The sequence below is a fragment of the Colletes latitarsis genome, chromosome 9 (assembly GCF_051014445.1).
Source record: "Colletes latitarsis isolate SP2378_abdomen chromosome 9, iyColLati1, whole genome shotgun sequence".
Taxonomy (NCBI): Eukaryota; Metazoa; Arthropoda; class Insecta; order Hymenoptera; family Colletidae; genus Colletes; species Colletes latitarsis.
The window spans coordinates 23,489,539-23,513,396 of record NC_135142.1 but is presented as its reverse complement, the minus strand read 5'-3'; the positions used below and the strand labels follow the sequence as shown (position 1 = coordinate 23,513,396).

The following is a 23,858-nucleotide window of genomic DNA, read 5'->3' as shown; positions in this document are numbered from 1 at the left end:
AGCTTACCTTTCGGTCAATTTTCCTCGGTCATAACTCAGAGCGTAATCCAGTCCTGGTTGGGGACGTTGTTGATCGTCGAAAATGATTTCAATGACTGGGACAAAGTTGGGCGATCGCGCGAAAAATTGCACGCGACTTTTCTGCCAAGTCGTGGAATACGGTCTGTTTCTATTTTAGATCAAGAATTTCTTTTGACATTATTACATTTACAGTTCTGCTTGGAATTTAAAATAAATTTAAAAACCGGGAATTCCAGTAAATTTTATCTATAAATAATGGAAGTTAACTTTATATAAATCAGTAAGATGTGCAGTACTTTTTATTCGACGTCTCAAAGTCCTTGATTTTTGTCGTAATAACTTGTTTGTATTATCCGCTGATATCGTGCATAGTAAAGGTAGCAGTGAAGATTGTACCGGTTTGCGTGAAATTTATTAATATCTCTACTATAAATATCACGGTGTTTCATCTTATTATAGACGCGGTGTTTACCATAGAACGTACTGTACACAACTTATATGGGTAAAGTGTTATGTGGAGTACATTAACGTGAGAATCGTTGGCGATGAGTTTAATATTATTTGATTGGGTCATATGGTGTATATTGTAGAATATCTGAGACTTTTTTCGCTACGTAGAACATTCAGATTTTATCAGATAGATTACGTGAGATCTATGAATCGTTTTAATTACAAAAATATGGAACGTTTGCTACTATGTAGCGTTGCTTGAGAACCACTGAATCAGAGGACAACGGTGCATTGCTATGGACTCTTCGCGGAATGCAGTACTTGGAATATAAACTATTCAGAATTTTAATTCAACTTTATAACGGTATTCGGTATACATTTTTTATATCAGTGTATTGTTTTAACAGTGCCACGATAAATCAAATTCTTCGTAAATATTAATCGTTATTTTATATGGAAACGTTGAACATAAGTCGATCATGCACTGTTTCCAGTCAGACGAATTACTCCTGAATCTTCATATGACTATTTTCTATTTATTACAAATTTTTATATCGCAACTGAGTTTTTGTATTAATTTTCATTCACACATAAATCAATTGTTCTTAAAATTTAATTAAATTCGTTGCTTTTTACGACAATGATTTACGAATTATTTACGGAAAAACACTTGCAATTTACATTTATTTTCAATTAAATAAACAATTCATAATCCAGTTTTATCGTACAGCAGTCGTATAATCAATAGGAATTGCTGAAACTTCTTTGGATATATAGTGTCAAAGTAAATTGCAAAATAAACATAGAAGAGAGCATAAATTATAGTAGTTGGTATAGTCATTGGATAGGGGATGAAAAGCCCTTTAAAATGAGCGTTCGTGAGCCTCGATAGCTTTATTAGTTCCGGAGATATGACGATTTTAGTTTCAAGTCGATGCGGTGGCTAGTTTCGGAGATAGAAGGCTTCGAAGCTTTGTTTACGTTTCATTGTTTACGTCGCGTGGTCAATGGCTGCACGTGATCGTAGTAAATAGTAAACGTGACGTCACTCGGTCACTCGGTTAGTAGGTCAACGTGCGACAAGGAGGTCCGACGCGACGCATCAGACGGAGACAGCGATAGTCGAATTAAGAAAAATTACCTTTTACATAAATTACGATATCTCGAAAACGAAAAGTCCGATCGACAAAAACCAAAAACCATTTTAAAGAGGAAGGTTTACCGCTGCCAACAATGGCTCAATTATTAATAAAACACTAGTAGTTTCGGAACTGCACGCGTTCAAAGTTTTAGTATTTTTAATACGCGTTAATACACGTTTCTAAGGCGGCGAGAGCGTGAGTAGTTGGATTTAAAAAATACCTCTTTACATAAATTACGATATCTCGAAAACGAAAAGTCCGATCGACAAAAACCAAAAACCATTTTAAAGAGGAAGGTTTATCGCTGCCAACAATGCCTCAATAATTAATAAAACACTAGTAGTTTCGGAACTGTACGTGTGTAAAGTTTAACTATTTTTAATACGCGTTGTTAGGCTGTTCCAAGACAGTGGAAGCTGAAGATTCTCTCCTTTCATCTTTTCTATCGTCGTGGTAGACAAGACAGACTACATATTTGTCTCAAACAACAAACAATAAGAATAGAAGTGAATATTGAAACATTCATTGTATTCTAAGAAAAATCGTGAAGTTGAATGGCGTTAAAATAACATAGTATGTCGTGGTAGATTTATCGTTAAAGATCGAGTATCCCAATGAAAGGAAACCAGCATGATAATCCCAGAACCGTTGCGATCATTCTTCCATCGTCGTCCTTCGTTCTTCAGGATGAGGTTCACGATACGGCAGTAGCTATCCGCCAGGAGAAAGGCTGGCGTTAGAAAATGCAGATTGAATTTCGCACTTCGGACGGTAAACCAATAATATCTCTTCATGGCGAGTCCCGTTCGTATCGTAAATTCTCAATTCTATCGAACGCCTCGAACGGGAACGAGAAATTTCTGATAACCGATCCGCTATTAAAGCTCTCCAGGTCTGCCAGTTACGAACGAACCAGTTATTTCGAATATTATCTGCGAATGTCGATCCGGTGCTGCAGTCCTTTTTTCTCTGGAAATCGAATGACTCTATGCACAAATGCTGCATCGTAGCGTCCAAAAGTATTCGACCCCGCGTTGGTAAAAGTACCGGACCAATATTGTGTTGCGTTCCCCTACTCTTGAGGCACGAGTGGCTCGAGTTTCATATTCAAGCCATTCGTTGCGTTCAAGTAGCGACGCGATGACTGCACGGAGTGAGAATTCTTTCTCCCGTCGAAAAGACGCGACGAATCGACGGGGGGATTTTGAAACTACAAAACAGAGCAAGCAATCTGGAAACATCCTTTATGTAGGCTCAAGAACTTCATTCTTTCTATTCTAACAGTTAAAGAAGACTTCTACATTCTTTGGTAAATAAAATCCACCTTCCATCGCTAGCAAAATTGTTCAATCGATGGATTGGAGATTCGAGGACTCTTTTAATCTCGTATGAAAAGATCTGTGAGATTTTTAGCCTCAATTTCGAACAGTTTTGCTAGTCGAAGACGATCTCTACAGTTTAGTGCAGTGGTTCAGGTGCTTCATAGTCCCTATTTTAACAATTAAGAAAGACTTTTTGTTTAGCCTTTCTGACTAAACAAAATCCATCTTCCTTCGCTAGCAGAATTCTTCAATCGATGGATTGGAGATTCGAAGACTCTTTTAATCTCGTATGAAAAGATCTGTGAGATTTTTAGCCTCAATTTCGAACAGTTTTGCTAGTCGTAGACGATCTCTATAGCTTAATGCAGTGGCTCAGGTGCTTCATAGTCTCTATTTTAACAGTTAAAAAAGACTTCTACCTTCTTTACTAAACAAAATCCACATTCCATCGCTAGCAAAATAGTTCAATCTATGGATTGGAGATTCGAGGACTCTTCTAATCTCGTATGAAAAGATCTGTGACATTCCCGTCGTCAATTTTGAACAGTTTAGTCATGGACGATCTTCTTAGGTTGGTGCAGCGGCTCAGGTGCATTGAACTTTGTTTTGTGTTGCGCTGGATGCGTTTCCTCTGTGGGCCACGCTGTGGGAACTCCGTTGCTTCTCAATGGAGACTCCCAAGGCGAGCCAGGGTCGTTCTCTCACGATTACACACGCGTGCGGAGACGCGTGTACGTGCACAAGGAGTAACATTTGCGACGCGTCCACTTTCACTCATCGCGCGGACATTTTCGACCCGTGTCGCCGTGCTCGCGGGTTTAACCTTTCAGCCGGTTGAACTATTCTAGAAATTTTACGCGACGTCGACGAGCCAGTCGAGCGTGGAATAGGTTGCTCAATTTGTGGTTTGGGGATCGAACGATGACACTGCTTGGGAATTCTGCTCGGAGGAAAAGTCCCTGGAGGAGAGGTACATCCGCGTACGATTAGGGTTCGAGAGTGCTGGCGTGCCGGGACTATTAAAAAACTTTGGCTTCCAAAGAATCGCCCACCGTTAATGCTTTGGTAGAATTTTCTGAGGGACTATTATAATTCCACACGATTTAAGATTTTAAAAGGCGTGGGATATTACTGCAATTATTTTTTAAAATTTATATATTGGGTTTGTGACACTTCCACCGGTAAATCATCGTCTTTTCAGCCGCCTAATCAATTTGCAACAGGAATGCAAGTTTCTAATCGAGCGCTGTATAGAGGTCACGCGCGAATCGATTTATCTTAGGATGAATCGACAGAACGTTGCGTCGACCAGTCATCTTTTCTTGTTTCCCGTCTCACGACGAATCTGAACAAAATCTAGCACTTCGACGCTTCTATTTCGAAGCTGAAATTCCGCGGAAAACCTTTCTAACCGGTCATTTAACGGCCACATAAGCTCCAGTCGTTCATCAAACTTCCTGCACGCTAGGTTTTATGGCTCCCATACTACCTTTCAACGCGAGAGGTTGTACGACAACCTCATGCGCCTCGCAATTATCATCCAAACAGTCGTATCGGCCATAATTGTGTGAATTATTGTACGATAAATCACCGCGTACCCTCTGGTAGTGCTGACTGTTTGGAATTCTAGACTCGAAGGTTGATTAGAAAAAAGGCGATTAACCTTTTAAAAGAGTTATGCAACGATCGAAAAAGATTTTCCATTAGCTTTATACTTCTTAACGCTCTAGTTCGTTTTATTTCAATAATTTACTTGTTTTAATGTCCCACAAAATGCTGAAAATGTTGCCGGTGTTGCAAGCAGAGAAACGAAGCGTGAAGAGCTGATAATTTCTGTTTAAATTCCTCGCTTCGTTGCACCGTACGATATTATCTTTCGATTGAAAATGATTTTGACTATCTCTAGCGTAAACTATTTCTCTGACGCGACTCCAAAAATAAAAATCCAGAGGGACGAGGTCTGGTGATCTCGAGGGCCAAGCACTCCGGTTCTGCCTCGTAATTTAGTACGTTTTTTTACATCCATAACTCCCCTTCAGGTTCAATAAATTCCACAGAAAATATTCGAAGGTTATTTATTTACGTATCAAAGTCAATTTACAAAAATACACAGCTTTTCATTCACTAGTATTCCGAACTAGAAATCGATCGACACGTAAATATTGTGCAGGATTATTCGAAACTCCATCGATAGCTATTGTTCTTATTGTTTTTTATGTGCATAATTCCCCTGCAGGTTCAGTGAATTCTACAAAAAGGATTCGAAAGTTATTTATTTATGTATCGAAGTTAGTTTACAAAAATACAGAGCTTCTTATTGACTAGTATTCCGAACTAGGAATCGATCGAGGGTAAATATCGTGCAGAATTATTGGAAACTCAATCGATAGCGATTGTTATCGCGAAGTATTATGTTAGCAGCTGTTCCCCGTCACTCTTTCAAAGAACTTCCTTAGCTTTTTGCTTGATTCTCATTTCCTCAAATTGCTGTTCGAACCTCACCGCGAGGAGTCGATCGGAGCGGTGTTACAGCCGCGTGGCGAGACGAGGGAACCTGGCATCGAAGAATAAATCATCGAAGCCTGGCGAACGCGATAGAGCAAGAAACGCATTAGGCAGAGAGATCTAATATTAGAGCAGCAGACCGCCAGATTCTCGCGGAGGGTCCCGACGTGAAACATTATCTCATCCCTTTTCGAAGCATCGTACGCGCAGCCCTTCTCGTGCACAGGTCCAACAACCTCTCATGACCGTACCTTTCGAAACGTGACGATGGAATCCGCGCCGAACGCGTCGGAATGAACGAATCACGCGATCACGGTGTTCTGCATACGAGGAAGCGAAGCCTCGTTGCAGTTCCATGGCCTTCCATCGCGGAAGAATCGTGAAAATGAAATATCTCCAGGTGCATGAGCGTGTACGTGGACTGTAATCGATTCTCGTAGACCCTTTCCGACGTGCTAGCGCGCCTTTTGCTTTTCTTGGCAAAGTTCTCCGGCAGCCATTTAATCGCTTCGTAAACTCGCGGAAAATTTCAGTCTCGATCGATGGGGGTTGCAAAAAGCTCCAAACTATGAGATTTAAGTGTTTCAAACGGGTCAGTTTCTTAATTTGTAACAGTTTTCAAACATTTCTAGGTTTCATTAGAGGTTCAAAGAAAAGAGAAACGTGGAAGATTAATTTTTTTAAATATTATGGAACCAGTAACGAAATATTTAGAAATACTACAAACGTGCCACGACCGGGTTAGGTTTGGGTTAATCGCTTCGTAAACTCGCGGAAAATTTCAGTCTCGATCGATGGGGGTTGCAAAAAGCTCCAAACTACGAGATTTAAGTGTTTCAAACGGGTCAGTTTCTTAATTTGTAACAGTTTTTAAAAATTTCTAGGTTTCATTAGAGGTTGAAAGAAAAGAGAAACGTGGAAGATTAATTTTTTTAAATATTATGGAACGAGTAACGAAACATTTAGAAATACTACAAACGTGCCACGACCGGGTTACATCGTTGTAACGTTTCTCGAGTGAGATGGCGTGTATCTTTGACGTTGAAACCATTTTTCTCATATTCGCGACACGGTCCGTGTACATAAAATGCCGACCTACTTGGCGGTTTTGATGAAACGAAACGCCAGGCCACGACCTAGAAAATTTTATCGCGCCGTGTATCCAATTTGAACGTTTCTTCTTCCCATCCTTCGATTCGAGTTTCGTCCCCTCGATCGTTTATCGAATGTGGGGGATGGAAATTCGAGCGACGTACGCGACGCTAACGAGATTGTCTGTTACTCGTAGAAACGACGCGTCAGTTTTACGAGTTTCTTGTTTCGCTTTTTCGACCGCGAACGCGTATAGTTTGCAAAGAAATTAGGACAAACGCGATGTGTTCAATAGAGACGCATCGCGTGCGCTGGCGTTTTCACTCTTGCGTGTTCGCGCTGTCGAGTTGAAGAACGTTCTCGTTCGTCAATGTCAGTGAGTGGGTTCAACGACGAATAGTCTCTTTTTAATTGGAACGTTCTCTAGCGTTTTTCTCCGCTCCTGGCACAACCAGACGTTTTCGTTAACCTTCTGTGCCTATAAAGTCACCCTTTGTTCAAATTTCCAAAGCGTAATTTAATTTTATTCTTTGAAAAAATCATATTTGTAATTTTATTTAGCGTAAAAACGTTAAATTTAGTAAATAGTCAGCCTTCATTTATTTATAGGTTTATTACACCATGATGTGTGCAGTTGGAGGATGTTGTTTACTGAAATTTACTCTTCAATTTGTATTTAATTATTAGTGTTCGATAATGGCTCCATGGTACAGTTTTTCCTGGAAGTAAAATGTAATTTAAGTTACAGAAGAGTAACACACCCACTATGGTTCTCGACACGCATACGTTAGTAATGTTATTTGAGTCGAGGTAGAATTGTCTCTTCCTCGAATATTTTAATAGTTTCTATCGAACATGAACATCAAATACTGAGTGTAACTGGAAAGTCTATAGATGCATTTGGTGCCAGACACGAAAGTACAGTTGAGAGCGTAATTGAAAAGTCTATGAATCACGTTTGCACCGCCATACATAAAAGACCAGTGCAATTGATCCGTCCCGCCGAATATTGTAGTTCATGAAAAAGGTTTGTGTAACCAAATCATGAATCTGGTAATCGTAACTCGTTAAATTAAGAAACAAAATTTAATTAGGAGGGGCTTGAATAATAAAATTAATAATATACGTTAAAAATAAAGACCTAACAGAGGTTGTTGGTCCAATACAAAAATAGACAGTAACTGGATTTCAGTAAAATCGAATCTCCGATCGGTCAATCGCGTTAACGAAAAATCCTGCAGAAAATTAAGAAACAAAATTTAATTACGAGGTGCTCGAATAATATAATTAATAATATACGTTAAAAATAAAGACCTAACAGAGGTTGTTGGTCCAATACAAAAATAGACAGTAACTGGATTTCAATAAAATCGAATCTCCGATCGATCAATCGTGTTTTAACGAAAAATCCTGCAGAAAATCAAGAAACAAAATTTAATCAGGAGGGGCTTGAATAATAAAATTAATAATATACGTTAAAAATAAAGATCCAAAGTTGTTAGTCCAATACGAAAAGGCAGTAACTGAATTTCAATAAAATCGAATCTCCGATCGGTCAAAATCGTGTTTTAACGAAAAATCCTGCAGAAAATTAAGAAACAAAATTTAATTACGAGGTGCTCGAATAATATAATTAATAATATACGTTAAAAATAAAGGCCTTAAGTTGTTAGTCCAATACGAAAAGGCAGTAACTGGATTTCAGTAAAATCCGAATCTCCCGATCGGTCAATCGCGTTTTAACGAAAAATCCTCCGCCGTCGATTCGATTAGATCGCCTTATAGGGAGTTTCTTTCTGTAATTCTTGGGTTAATAGAGTATTTGCCACGCTGTTGACAGGCTTTTGCACCTTCGAGTGGTGTTTTCTAACAAAGCCGAGCGCTCTCGATCGATGCGTTTTCCCGGCCTCTCCGAGTCTGTTCGGCCACATAATTCGTCGATGCAGACAGGAGTCAGAGCAGAGACTGCGACCGAGCGATTCAGAGATGCATGGGAAGTGCATGCACCACAGTGGCCACCCTGTAAAGCCATAAAGCTGGTTGCCGCCCTCGTTTAACCAGGTTTCCACCGTGCTAAGCGTATGAAGCGGGTCTTTGTCGGCTGCAAATCTGTGGCTCTCCTCTCTCTCCCTCTTCCCCTCGTTTCTCTTTTCCTACCCTTTCTCTGCCCTCTCTTCGTCTCTTGTCTCTCTCTGTTTGTTCGACTAGCTCTTGTTAACGGAAACGCACGCATCGTAATTCAGAATGCGGCCATAAATACGAACGAACGTGCGCAGCAACGCGCGTCGAACCTCTATCCCCCTGAATTTTTAGCATCGTCGCAGCTACGGTGCAACAACGCGAGTAATTCCGTTGCATCGGTACGCACAGCGTTCGCAAAAATCGACTTGGACGTTCGGTGCAGAATCGAGGCAACGTTCGACTGCTCTCTAACTCCATGAAAATCTGCTAACGACGGACGCCCTCGGGCTAATTAATTCGTTAACTCTCCTAAGCATCCTAACAGTTCGCGCGGTCAACGTTCGCGCTTGTAAACTCGAATGGACTCAAAGACGAGATTTTCGTAGCAATAAATATTCTACCTCCTTTTCGAAACAATTTTTTCAGTGTCCTCGGAATATATCTCTGTTAGCGTCAAAAGAGTTTTCGGTTTAATCGCGTGGGTGGTACTTGTTGAGCCAAAATCGCCCTGACCCGTATGTGGGTCAGTCGACTTCTTGGTTTATGATTCAATTTTTCATGGTTTAGTACTCGAGTTTGGAGTATGAGTTTATTATGTGGAAGATGTTTTTAATTAATTAAATTTCAAAGAGTTTAGAAATACATATGTAATCTAGATAATATTACCTCGATAACTGACGGTAAATAGGGTCTGCTTTCATTAAATTTCCAACGTACGCAGCGAGTTTTTGCAGTCGACCTTTGTTGCCCATAATACGGTTTCGAAGCGCTCGCTTCAGAGCCGAAAAGCGAAATTTGGGTCAATCCTCTTAAAAGAAATTTCCCCCGTTTGCATATAGTTAGCAGCTTATTCGTATTCTTTAGAATTTTGGTGTCACTTATCTGGGGTTCAGCGGGACCATCGTTCCGATGGAACTGCGAAATATTCTCCTTCGTTCCACGGATCGAGACGAACTCTCAGTCTGATAGATAGCAAAGAGATTCAGACCAGTCTCTAGACATCTTCAGTCGAGGAGCAGAGATCAAGGAGTACAGAATCGTTTTGCAAGACCGACAGGATTGAATGTCTTAAGAATTCATTAAATTCTCGAGAATCTCGAACCTATTGGACGCATCGAATATCTTGGAAGCCTCGAATATATTCTCAAAACTGTTGACCCTCTACAATCCAAATTATTATTAGAAACGTTATTTTTCATAAAATGGGTGGATCAAAGGGCAGAGTGGAAAAGCTATTTTCAAGGGATAAACAATAACGAATCTAGAAACGCTCGTGGACAGAAGAGGGAGAGAATGATGGGAATGGCGCTCGTTAGCAGTAGCTGTGAGAGAGTCGCAAGGATCGTCGGGATTAGGGCACGTAGGCAACAATAGCCGGGTCTGGGTTAGGTCCGTTGTCCTTGTACGGCAAGGATTCTCTCTTGACTGGCCTTTTTTCCGTCTACGGGCTCCTCTGGTCTCTTGGTCTCTCTTTGTTCGCGCCTACTTTTACTGTTTTCTTCGATCTCGCGGCTCCTTTGTTATTTGGTCGCATTGTCATTACCTGCCAGCAGCATTCGGCATTGTTGGCAACAATACCGCGGCCGGAGGAGGGGCTGGACGGCCAATTATTTCTCGCGAATATATTCCTGACAGCGTCACGCAGTCCTCGCCCGGGATCCTTGCGACTCTCGAACGGATCGAACGTCGATAACGTGTCGTCTTCGCGGAGAAAGCTCCGTGGGTGGCGTGGCCAGTCGGTTTTTCGTTTATCCGTACAGGAAATGGATCCGGGCGACCCCGGAGTGTGGGTGAAAGGTTACTGCGCGTGTCACTGAGGGAATAGGACTAGGCGTCCTTGTTGGGATTTTATGGGATTTGGTTTATACCATTGCGCGCGATCCACCAAAATAATTCAATATCATTTCGATCCAGTAATCCCACGCATCTTCCATTTACGAATTAGAGAAACGAAGATCACAGTATTTTTTAGTCGTTTTTGACCCCTTCTAATAACAGAAGTAATAGTTGATATCTACCAAAAAAATGATAAAAATTATAACTGAACTAGATTAAACCTAAGACACTTAGATTACTGAAACCATCATTTTTAACAATTTGGTGTATTTTGCCCAGATGTGGCGTCTCGAACATTTCCAAGATCCCCTCGATGGACCTAGTTTCGGTCTTCGAAGGTCCCCGAGACAATGCGTTACAAGTCGCGGGGGAGGTTTGCTAAACGAATCATCCGATTAGTTTCGCGCTCAAACCTTTCAAGAATCATAGCACTATTCAATGCAAAGGCTTTCGCGAGAGTTAAATAGTCTGCTTTAGCTGTCGCGGCCTTGCACGGAGTATTGGTAAATCCACGCGAATAATAGAATGGAAGTATTATCTCGATGTTTCAACCTCGTTTCAGAGACCACGTTAGAATTTCTATTCGGATTTGTTAATACTAAAAGTATTTCTACAGCGAACTTAACGTGTCTCGGTGCTACCAAGTGATTTCTAACGGTACTTCTCAGACAGGCGCCACACGTAACAATTTGTTACTCGTTTCATCCTTTTGCGAATAAATATTCAGTTCTCTAATGTGTAACTCGTTCTCCTCTCGAACGCCCACTATCCATTATTTACCAGGCCTTGCAAAACAGTACTTCGTCGAACCTCGCCCTTTCACCTTGCTTTCTCTACGCCACATGTATCCTTGCCTCGCTTTCGTGTACTTAAATCTCTATATTTTCTATTCTTCCTCATTAAGACGAATATTGAAACTAAATCTCGGAGGAAACTTTTGATTTTTCACTTTTTAACCCTTAAGTGGACCCTCAATCTCAACTGAATTATTTTACTTAATACAGCATTTAAAAAATAATGAACTAATGGAGGATTACGTAAATTTTCACATAATTACATTGACATATATTAAATAATTGTTCCTAACTAATCCAATAATCCACTTAAGGGTTAAATAGCCGATATATATTTAGTTTTCAATAAATAAGAATAATCGAATGTCTAGTGAACAGTGATTAGAAACGGACGAATAGTAAAAAATAGAATTTCATTTTATTGTTTGGGAGCTGCAAAGCTTCGAGGTCAAAACAAAGCAGGCAAGACCAACTTCCAAGGCTTTCGATAACCATTTTTCTCGTTTTCTTCGCGAGAAAACTGCATTCTTATCGTTTCTATGTTACGTCGTCGTATAATACGAAACTGTATCGTGGAAGGATAATTACTAAAGTAACGGGTCATTCATTTCCGTGGGGAAACTTCTGACTCGCGCTGCGAGGATTATGCAGGGAATTGCAGCGAGACTGTTCGAACGTTATCGTTGATATTACGGCGGTTTTATGGCGAAACAGATAACAAGTGCCGTTAACAATTTTATGGGCGTCGAATCGCTGATAACGATGAAATAAAGTTGTATATACTTTGCTTCATCGAGGACGCGCAGAACGCGACAATTGATACTTGCGTACGATGCAACTGCAACGAGACCGTCGCGTTCTGTATTAAATAAATTAATTAAACGCTTCGCTAATTGCTGACTTTTCCCTGTGGGACTATCCACGGACAAAGTGTCTTGAATTCAAATCAGCTACTCATGGTTATAAAATAATTTATTCAGTACTGGTACGACTTTACAATTTTTGCAAAAGTGAACTCTGATTACGATGAAAAGGAGTAAATGATTGCACTTCTCTCTCTGAGAATATTTTTCTACCCCCTGGCGACACTCTTCTCATGTCCAAATCACAGAAGATTAGGTTCTTAAGGGAGGAAACCACTGTGATGGTTGAAAGTAAAAGTTTTGGGAGTAACTATGAAACCTTCTCTGATAAATGTTTAATATTTTCGAAAGCACATTTCTTGAACTACTTATCGTAAAAATTTCATATAAAAATATTAATTATTATAGCCACAATCACAGCGTGAGAGCCCTCCAAAAATTTGTGACTTTTCTACTAAATCTTCTGTAACTTTGTCATTTTTGCGAATTTTACTTCAATATTTTGTTACTCTTAAAACCCCCAAGCATTGAAAGGAGAACAGTAGCTTCCCCCTTAAGGACTCTCCAAGAATATACAATACTTGATTGCAAATTTCTTTCTAAATAGCGTCTACATTACGTAACATAAAGCGTTTCGTAAGGGATATATCGGTCGATGCACACCAAAAAACTGTTTCTCAGTGGTACCGATTTGCCAAATTGTCTGGTTCGCCGGTGGTAACCGATCGCACGAAGCAATTCCCGGCATTTTAGCGAAGCCGTTAAATATAGCAACCGCTGATAATCAATCCAACGTGATCGCGTGACTCAGGTTTCGGTCACGAGATTTCCATTGGGCAAGTCGACGGATAGTTTGGAGCACAGGCAACACTGTCGTGAACTGTTCACGTTCGCGTCGACAGCGGGAGGTTTAGCAAGAGTTACGAGCCATTTCGAGTTAAGAAAACTTACGGTAAACGGCGATTGGGGCATACGTTTCTCGCTGCTTCCAGCACCGGTTCGTACGTGTTTGATCTACGATCCGGGCAGCTTTGATTCTTCAGCGTCACTTTACAACGCAAACATGCGTTCCACGCTAAGGTTCGACGCAGACTTTATCGAACCTTTCACGGTTTTCGTCCTGAAATTATTTAAGACAATATCTCAATCCCTTTTCAAAATCTTACAAATAAAATCTTCGATAACAAAAGAATAAAAATAGGAACTAGCATTGTATAATGTGACACAAGATTTCTACTATCAGCAAAATTATTCTACTATTAGCAATATTATTTAAAAAATATCCCAATCCCCTTTTGAAACTTTACAAATAAAATTTTCAATAACAGAGGAATAAAAATAAAAACTAGTGTTGTATAATGTGACACAAGATTTCTACTATTAGCAATATTATTTAAAAAATATCCCAATCCCCTTTTGAAACCTTACAAATAAAATCTTCGATAACAAAAGAATAAAAATAGGAACTAGTATTGTATAATGTGACACAAGATTTCTACTATTAGCAACGAAGATTATGTCACGAATGAGACCACATGAACAATTGCTTATATAAAATATCGAGAGTATTTACACCCACGATTTCTATAAAAAATTGATGGTGAAAATAATATTCATTACCGTAACAAGTAAATTTCCGTCCACGACAGCGTAATAAACAAACGCGTTATCTTCGACTAATCTGTTCATCAAAGTCGCGTTAGTAGGTTCATTTGTCTATTTCTAGTCTAAATTCCCATAATATCAGGGACGCGCTCGTTCGTTTGCAAGTGGAAAAAGGAGTGGCGCAACGAGGCCTCGGAACAATTAGAATTAATAATCCAGCGCGATCGCTGTACCGGAAGACACGGTCCGTGTATTCCGGCTGGAAATTGAAGTTTCTTCTTCGTCGCTCCAGCTTATCGTTCATCCATGTATTCACGGTCTCACGTGAAGAGGCGAGATTTTATTCGAGTTACAATCGAAGGCTATATCGTGTCTGGATAAAAATTTCCAATAATAAATCAAAAATACTCTTTATTCGAAACTCGTAGAATAAAAAATACAATTTTATTAAATACAAATAAAAAATAAATTCTTACGCGTTGGCTGTTAAACAACCCTTACAGAAAGCTCCAAATTTCTTTACGAAAGTCCATTTATTTTTCTAGGTATTTACTTGTACAATGAAATATATGTATAGTTCCAATATAAAATACTATTTAATGTATATAATAATATCTAGAGTTTGTCGTTCGTTTAAAAAATAAGGAAATGGTTTGTACTATCTTTGGGAAAAAATTTCTTTCCACGGATGAGCGGATTTTCTTTTGTTCGTTGGCTCGAAATTCGCGCGTAGATAAGAATTTTGCCCCTCGAATTGTCTTCGGCCTCCGTTCGTAACGTTGGCTCGCTCGTTAACTCGATGAAGTTTTCATTATCACGGGCGATTCCTTTTGTACCCGAAAGTTCGCGACAATAACAGATACGGGGAACAGGCTCGTGAAACTTTCGACCGCGACTGTAGCGTGAAAATGTTTCACCGCGGAACGAAGTCGCGACTGATAAACGAGCGACATACTTGTGCTTGGCGCGTGCGATAGACGGAATAAAAATTCGTGATAATCGTGGGACCCAATATAGGTTAATTGTCTGTTAGCGGGAGATTAATTAACACGATCGTCGTCGAGCCTGTACTTCTTTAACGTTCTGTGGTTGCAATTGATTCTCGTTATTTGGATGACAAATAGCTTGTACAGCGCATTGAGAAGACAACGAACAAATCAGAAACGTGGGATAACATTTTTGTTTACTTTCGTGGAAACGGTTTTGGTGTTTTTAGAAAATAGATTGAAACTGTTTTGCGTGTCATGTTTTTTTATTAATGATCAGTTTTATACAAGCTATTTATTCACGTTAGAAATCAGCGAATCTCGAAGCGATTAAAATTTAAATAGTAGAGTCTTTTAGTCAATGAGTAGATGAAGTCCCCATAGACTACCTTTTGTACTCGCCACTGGGCACCATAAGTGATAATTTCAAGTTTACAACACGTGGCATGGAAATTAAGCACTCTCTACTGTCGCGGGACAAAATTATCCCGTACTAATGTATTTAGAACGAAAGTTAGGCTGACATTTAGATTCATTACACGTTTTAACCAATGTTTCGCAGAAGTTCTGATACTGAATTTAAATTGAATTGGCGCTGATGAGAATAAGAAATAAATAATGATTCGCCTGAAAATAAAATATTAATAATATTTCAACGGGAACGTATTATCGACTTATTTTTAGCCTTCGAGTATATATTCTATATATTTACAATCTATATAAATTATTGAAATCAGGTAATATTTAAAAAATATTTTGAGTGCTTGATTTGTATAATTATTGTAATATTACAAATAAAATACCTTCCAAGCATCGAGTCTTATGGCGACCTTATCGTACGTCTTTTGTTCGCGGAATGACCCAATAAATCGATTTACGCAAAAGGAGCAAAAAGTGCCATTAAAAAGAACTTTGCAAGTGCATCGATGCATCTGAGAAAAAAAGTTGCATCACAGGAGGATAGAGGTCATTAAACCATGTAACACTTTCCTCCGCGATTATTTCTTCTATTTTCACTCGCAGCCATAGCACGGTCCAGTTACTAGAATCAGAAAAAAATTATATCACAGGCTGATGGTAAACATCGATAATGGGATTCAATAATAATATAACTAATAATTCTCATAAACACTTTACACTATCATACCATTGTTTTAAAGGTACATGATAGTATTTGACTTTGAAAATGTTTTACAACCTCACATAATTTTCTAAATATTTTTTTTTAATATTTCCCTGCATAGGGAGCGTTAGTCTCGCCCTGGTGTGGTCAGTTTCGAGCTGAAATTTCGTTCGAACGTTTTTAAACTCGCCAATCAACAGTGCATTCCCACGAACCGTATTGTGTAGTTCGAGAAGCTTTCGTTCGGGAATTTTTTAGATCCAAGGCGAAACTGGTCGGTCGATTTACCTAAAAACCTCCGAGTCAGGTTGCACCTGCGGAATCGTGTCTTGCCCCCACCTCGAACGCGTTCCAGGTAGGGGCTGCGAAGTCGGAAATTTTCTACAGGTTACCCCTCCCAGCCGAGGTCTCGTTGAAACGACGTCGACGACGATCCCTGGCTCGTCGGTACTGGTACAGTCCATGGAACTTTTGCAGGGCACGTTTACGTAGACGCGTTCGCAAACACTTCACCCTCGCGCGAGAATGTTTAAACGACTACTAATGGGACCTCGATAAAAACCGTCTGGCTGATGGCGGCTCTTCTAGAAATTTCTCTAGCTGCTCCCTAACACCGCTTTGTAGTCCAATTGTTGGCTAATTCTTCATAATTCGACTTCACGATGCTCCAAAGATTAGATTATCGAGCAAAAATAGGCAAAATTCTCAGGTAGATAAAAAGCTTATCGGATAAAAGTTACAAACTTACGTGTACGTTGATCTAATAAAACTAGAGGGCTCTCATTCGTTTATTCTTCAAATAGAATATTAACCAACTTCATATTGGGGTGAGAATATTCAATAAAAGATAGGTATCTTAATAATCTTTCCTTCTGGGTCCACTCCAGCAGTAAATAACTAACCATCGAAAATTAAGACGAGTATTAATTTGCATTATTATTACACACAGCGTGAAAGACTTCGTACAATAGAAATAGTAAAATTGCCAGATCACAAGTTCGATACGCTAGAAAATATAACCCAAATCATATTTATAGTAACGTGTATGTATATACGAGAATCGTATGGAATCGAGGATCGAAAAGCTCGGAGTGTCTGAGGCCGCAAACGAGAGAAAGTCCGAGGGGCATTTTTTATTTCGTCCACCGTCAATTTGTCGACACTCGTGGCGTTGGTACAAAAGGAATTCGCCCTCTCCCATTCGTACGTTCCTCCTAGGCCACGACAAGAGGAAGACGAGCCGCTTCTCGAGCGCGTGCTCAAGAGGTTTTGCAAGCTCACTGAATTTCTATACACCGCTCGAGAAAGTCTACCTACTCCTACCCTTCTCCTTAAACCTATTCCTCCTCGGGGACCTCTTATGCACTTCACTGTGCGCCGTTACTAAGACTTTCCCACGATGTATCCCCAGGTAATCCCCGTGTCTTTCGGATTTCTGTCTCGTCGGGGCCGGGGGAGAATCCCAGAGACGCGTGCGCGAACAGTTTTCACGACGCAGCTTTTCCCCCTGCTTCCTCTCTTGTTCTCTGTTTTCCTTTTCTTTTTTTTTTTTTACACCCGCGCCCAAGGGTTTTTAAACCCTTTGCGATCGAAGGGCGTCTCTTCGACGCAGACAATGTTCCGAGTATCCTTGCGAAACAGCAGAGATACGCTGATTAAACATTTTATCGTCGACTCTGGGTCACATTTAATTTACGTAGAAATTAATCGGAATGTTTGTTCCCACTTTTGGAATAATAAAAAGTAAAATAAAGGAAAAAACTGTGGGGAAAGTGAACGAGTATCGTGGAAAGATTAAAATAGTAGAAAGAAACGCAGGAATTTGATGGAGTAAGAGATAGGATTGGACAGAGGGAATTCAGCTCGCGTGCTGTAGAAGTTGTAAGCGTGAAATTGAGAATTTTTGTTAGATATATGGTACACCAGAGTTATAGGATATCGTATCCGAATGTAATATTTTATGCACTATACAGGGCGTTCGGTCACCCCTGGGAAAAATTTTAACGGGAGATTTTAGAAGCCAAAATAAGACGAAAATCAAGAATATCAATTTCTTGACTCAGGCTTCATTAAAAAGTTATTAAAAAATTTCAAATCATTCTGAAAAAATTCTTTTTGGTCGTGGGGCTCAATTACCATCATTTTTGGTCATTGGACATACCCTCGAAGTCCTACCCATTTTCGAGAAAAAAATTCGAGGTATGAAATTTTTCGACAAAATTAAAAAATTTATAATCGTTCTGGAAAAATTATTTTCGGTTGCGGGGGCCAATTACAATAATTTTTGGTCATTAGATATACTCTCGAATTCCTACCCACTTTCGAGTAAAAAATTCGAGGTGTGAAATTTTTCGACAAAATTAAAAATTCTCAAATCGTTCTGGAAAAATTATTTTCGATTGTAGGGATTAATTATAATTATTTTTAGTCAATAGACACATTCCCGAAATTCTACCCACTTCCTAGAAAAAAATTCGAGAAGGTGTGAAAGTTTTCGACGAAATTAAAAATTCTCAAATCGTTCTGGAAAAATTATCTTCAATTGCGGGGGTCAATTACAATAATTTTTGGTGAATAGACCTACCCCCAAAATCCTATCCACTTTCGAGAAAAAAATTCAATACGGGCGGAACTTTAAAGGTTAATAACTTTTTAACGAAGCCTCCATCAACAAATTGGTATTCTTGATTTTCGTCTTATTTTGGCCTCTAGAATCTCCAGAATTCTATAATATCACGCTTGAAGTGTAAAGATTTACGAATACAGGAACGTTGAAACTTTTTTATTTTATTTTACATTCCAAAGGATTTCGCGCTGCTTCGAAGTAAATTGACTAAACGCGATGGATTGTTACGCAGTGAAACCTTTGAAACATTCTCGTTGGCCTTGAGTCGAGCCGTGAGGGAGCATAAAGGAATCGATTCAATGAGAATTGGGGGAAGGACAGGTCGAACGAAATTATAGGGCTCGCGGTGGTTCAGGGGTTTTACAATTTTCGGTGCGATCGCTTTAAAAAATGTCTTGTTCGCGTTCTACCGGGAGTGTTTCGCTCGGAAATTTTTATTCAGAAATGTGGGAAAGATCCTTTCCTCCGCGGGTTACCGGATACACCATAACTGTTCTAAACGACGTGGCTGTGATGCATCGTTTAAAATGACCAACAGATTGTGATGTTACTCCCATGGTTTCGGGAGTAATAACAGCGCTCCAGGACCATTTTAGACGATGCATCACCGCCAAGGGACATTATATTTGGAACATTATTATGAAACATCGGCGAACTTTCGAGTTCAAAATTCTGAAGTTGCAGACAGTTTTAAAGTCACATCGTTTCGATACTTAAACGCGTGTAAAATACAACATGCAGGAAACAAAATTTTTTTATTTACATTATTACGTAGCCTAGAAACAAATCCAATAAAGAAACCTGATTATTTTTGACTGGTTTAGCTGAAAACATGCAAGAATTTAGGGGGAAGACTCATGTAAATTGGTAAAGCGAGAAATGATATTTGACAATTTTTTTACAGCATAAGGGATCGATGAAACTTTTCGCCACTTTCCAAATATATTCCTTAACATTTCAAGATACAAATGTTTTTTTTTTATTTGATCTAGAATAAAAAATTGACCGACATTTTGTTCGTAATAGTATTACGCGTCGTATGAATTAAAATCCTCCTTAAAAATTGCAAAATTGTCGAAGATACACGGTTCTGAACACAAAAAAGTGATTCTTGCAATAAACTTTTAATTTAATTACGCAATAAACAAAGTTTAAATAATTATTATGAAGAATGTTAGTTCATACGACGCGTAGTCGTTCGATTTTTTATTCTAGATCAGAGGAAAAAAGTGAATAATTATTTCATCCAAAGTCGATAAAACGTAACGAAAAAGAAATATTTCTATCCCGAAATGCTAAAGTCAAATTGTAAATAAAAAAATCTAAAAAAATTGTCAAATATTCCTCGTTTTACCATTTTACAAGTCTCCCCCCTCAAGGGATGAAAATCAAAGTGCAATTTGAGTCTTCCCTTTGTCAGTATCCATGTAATCCATAAAATTGAAGCATCGAAGAACCTCTGCTCCATTTCACCCTACCGATCGAGAAGCGAGAGCATCAATTTTCTAAAAATTACAGTTTCATACCGACCCATAGAACCCTCGATTTCCCCGCCTCCGGTTCTCTCAAGCTAAGCTTTTCTCTCGATAGCGTTGCTCGATTGCGTGCAAATTTCATATTCCCATACACCGTTATCGTTGTCATTCGGAGCGTCGTCGGCTCTGTTCCCATCGCGACATTATCAGAAAACCATCGGGGCCTGTTTATCGACTCTCTATCCCTCTTTCTCGAAATCGTACGAAGGATCAAAGAACTTATCGTTCGAGGAAACACGACGCCCGCCATCCGCGCGACACTCGATTCCTTTATGGCTGTCTCGGATTTTATCGTCGTTCTTCCTCCCCCCTTGTTATCGGAGCGCCGGTGCAAACGGTCAAAATTGATAAGCCAGTTGCCAGCGTCGTATGGAGGCACGGTGACGCCGTCGCGTCGCTGTTATTTCTCTGTAACAAGTACACCTCGGGCGATACAGTGGAAACAGATTAGTCACGTAATAAAATCGTGTCAGCCACGTCCCAGGGTGAAAGAGCCGTTCTCCGCTTTGTCTGGCTGCTCTCTGCCCTAGAATCTCGCCAGCGTTCCGCCTCTGTTTACGATGACTTCCGTCGCGCCTGCTGCACGGGAACCAGGGCCATCCAGGTTTTCGTTTAATTGCGATCGAGCCACCGGTGCCGGGAATTCTCGAACCTCTCGACATCGGTTTCGCCGCGACAGCGCGAACTACGGTACGTGCTTTTCGAAAGATGGCTCGAGCTTGTCGTGTATCGTGTCTGCTCGTTTGGGTAGGTTCGCGCAGAGATTCTCTAATTTTCAGGCGAAAATTACTGTCGTTGGTTCGTGACACGACCGTCTACCGATTTAAAAATAAAATTAGAGAAACTTGATTACACTCGAGACTCCAAGATATTAGCAATTTGTCCTCTCGACGCTTCTTCGAGACGAAATCCTCCCGAAACACGCGAGAAAGAAACGCAAGGAGCACCAACGTTGACACTCGACGTTGGGACGAGCGCATTCCATCGGAAACCGATCAGCGAACAACTCCAGGGAACCACCCTCTGTGCAAACGTCGATCAACGAGTGAGCCTGGTTCGCGGATATCTCTGGAAACCCTAACTCGAACGTTCGATCTTCTTTGAACAGAACTATCGCGTCGAACGTCGTCACGAGCGTTCCTTGGACGAGAACGCGCAATCGTCTGCGATCGAATCGTATTCCACCCTCGTGAGGAGAGAGGAAACGTTGCCAACGGGACAGTCTGAAGGATGTAGTCGTGGCGCTACGCTGGCAAATGACGAAATAAAGAAAAAAAAACACGTAAGAGGAGAAAAAGGGATGGAGGCGAAGGAGGTGTGGTCCAAGTCCTGGAGGATTACCGAGCGGTGAGGATGTACAAGTACACGAACCAACTGCGCGGCCCCAGCGGCCCCGGAAGCGGACACCATGTTGCTAATAGAGGTCCTGTCAGAAGATGGAACAGCTTCCACGGCGGTGGAACCGTCGGCGGAGGCGCGAGTAATTTCAACGACACCGTCGGAAATGGCAATCTGCCCTCCAGCATGATCGCCAGAGCTCCCCAGGAGCCATTCAGGGCCGTTCCTAAGGCCGTTCAGACCCTCAGGAGCGAATCTGTCGATAGAAGCCATCGCGCCCAACCACCGCCCCCGCCAGCCTTCCCGCGAAGACGGTTCTCCGTGTGGTGAGTCTCAGAAACCTTGATTTCTATCCATCTCTTTCCCCCCACAAGACACATCTTTTTTCGCGCTAAAAACAGAGTAGCTCGTTTCTGTTATTTTGCTCATAATTTTGACTTAACCCTTTGCACTCCACTGATAAACATAATACGTACCATAGCTCGATTGAAATTTCATTTATGATGACACAAACTGAATTTAGAAAATATGTAAATAAAATTTAAATTATAGGTATTCGTATACATGTTTGCGGAAAGAATATTTTCTCGTTTTTAATAAGTACTTTAGGAGTGCAAAGGGTTAATATAAGTAACCCAACCGCCGCCCCCGCCAGCCTTCGTGTGGCGAGTCTCAGAAACCTTGATTTCTATCCATCTCTTTCCCCCCACAAGACACATCTTTTTTCGCGCTAAAATCAGAGTAGCTCGATTCTGTTATTTTGCTCATAATTTTGACTTAACCCTTTGCACTCCACTGATAAACATAATACTGTACCATAGCTCGATTGAAGTTTCATTTATGATGACACAAACTGAATTTAGAAAATATATAAATAAAATTATAGGTATTCATATACATGTTTGCGGAAAGAATATTTTCTTGTTTTTAATAAATACTTTAGGAGTGCAAAGGGTTAATATAAGTAACCCAACCGCCGCCCCCGCCAGCCTTCGTGTGGCCAGTCTCAGAAACCTTGATTTCTATCCATCTCTTTCCTCCACAAGACATATCTTTTCTCGCGCTAAAAACAGAGTTTGTTTCTGTTATTTTGCCCATAATTTCGGCTTAACCCTTTGCACTCCACTGACAAACATAATACGTACCATAGCTCGATTGAAATTTCATTTATGATGACACAAACTGAATTTAGAAAATATATAAATAAAATTATAGGTATTCATATACATGTTTGCGGAAAGAATATTTTCTCGTTTTTAATAAGTACTTTAGGAGTGCAAAGGGTTAATATAAGTAACCCAACCGCCGCCCCCGCCAGCCTTCGTGTGGCCAGTCTCAGAAACCTTGATTTCTATCCATCTCTTTCCCCCACAAGACATATCTTTTCTCGCGCTAAAAACAGAGTTCGTTTCTATTATTTTGTCCATAATTTCGGCTTGATACAAATTTAACGCCGTTGCAACAAAGTTTGCGTCAGCGTTGTTGAAACATAAATCAATTCGCTCTCCCTGTGTCCCTCTCACTGTATTACACGTCCTCGTGAAACGTGTTCGAAATCGTCGCGCGCTGACGTCGCATCTTTTATTGATGCAGCGTCGTAACGAAAATTTATCCGACGTGTAAATCACCGTAACACGTCCCTGGACGGACGTGCGTTACAATCCGAATATATTTCAATTAATCTCCATAGAAGCCCGACAACCGGTGCGTATATCTTCGCCTCCGCGGCCGCCGGGCGTTTTATCTTTTTTCCTTGGGTTCAATACGCGAGACGACACACTAAATTACGGCGTTGTCGCCGTCGGTCGATGCTTTGATTGAAATTTACCGATATATATCTCGCGTCGATTGGGATCGTCGGGGCCCGAAATAAGCCGCCAATTACACAGTCACGGGTCCCCGATCCGGAGCGACGGGACGAATAAACTACACGGGGAAGAGGAACGTTTTAAACGACATTTGCACACAGAGTATGCGCAGAGTATACTTTAAGACTTTAAATAACGAATAAAAGAGAAACGACTCTCGCTCGGCTGCCAGCTACTTTACTTTTTCTTAATAAACGTACCCCCCTTTGCTTCGCCTTCCGATATAATTTAAAAACGATCTTTAGAATATTTTCAACTATTGTATCGTTCATCTTTCGTAGCACCCCAGTTAGTATCGTGTTTTAAATATCGTCTTTTGGGAAAAATAGAAATGTTCGCTGCACCCAGTAAAATAGTATGCATTATTTCATATTCGAGGCTCGCGTGTGCCACATTGTGAAGTTACGAGGGATATAATTTTCTTGGTCGTAGAGTTGGCAAGTAAAAGCTGGCTCGACTGAATTAAATTCAGACTTAACTGTCCCACAAAAGCGCGGAACGCATCTAACGCAGCTCGCGCGTCCCACGAGGTCATGGGAAGACGCGCAACCGGTTGACAATTTCGTCTTTT

At 40.4% G+C, this 23,858-nt stretch overlaps 1 protein-coding gene across 11 annotated transcripts in view; it reads left to right on the top strand.

Annotated features, from left to right (window-relative positions):
- The window catches only part of LOC143345784 (rap guanine nucleotide exchange factor 2), a 209,598-nt gene that overhangs the window by 119,966 nt on the left and 65,774 nt on the right, over positions 1-23,858 (top strand). For 7 of the 11 annotated variants that reach the window (XM_076773192.1, XM_076773193.1, XM_076773202.1 and 4 more), the window contains exon 2: positions 21,190-21,745. The exons of the other annotated variants lie outside the window; for them this stretch is intronic. In XM_076773192.1, coding sequence (XP_076629307.1) covers positions 21,435-21,745 — 311 coding nt within the window. In that variant the 5' untranslated portion in view covers positions 21,190-21,434. The remainder of the gene's footprint in view (positions 1-21,189; positions 21,746-23,858) is intronic. 11 annotated transcript variants of the gene reach the window in all.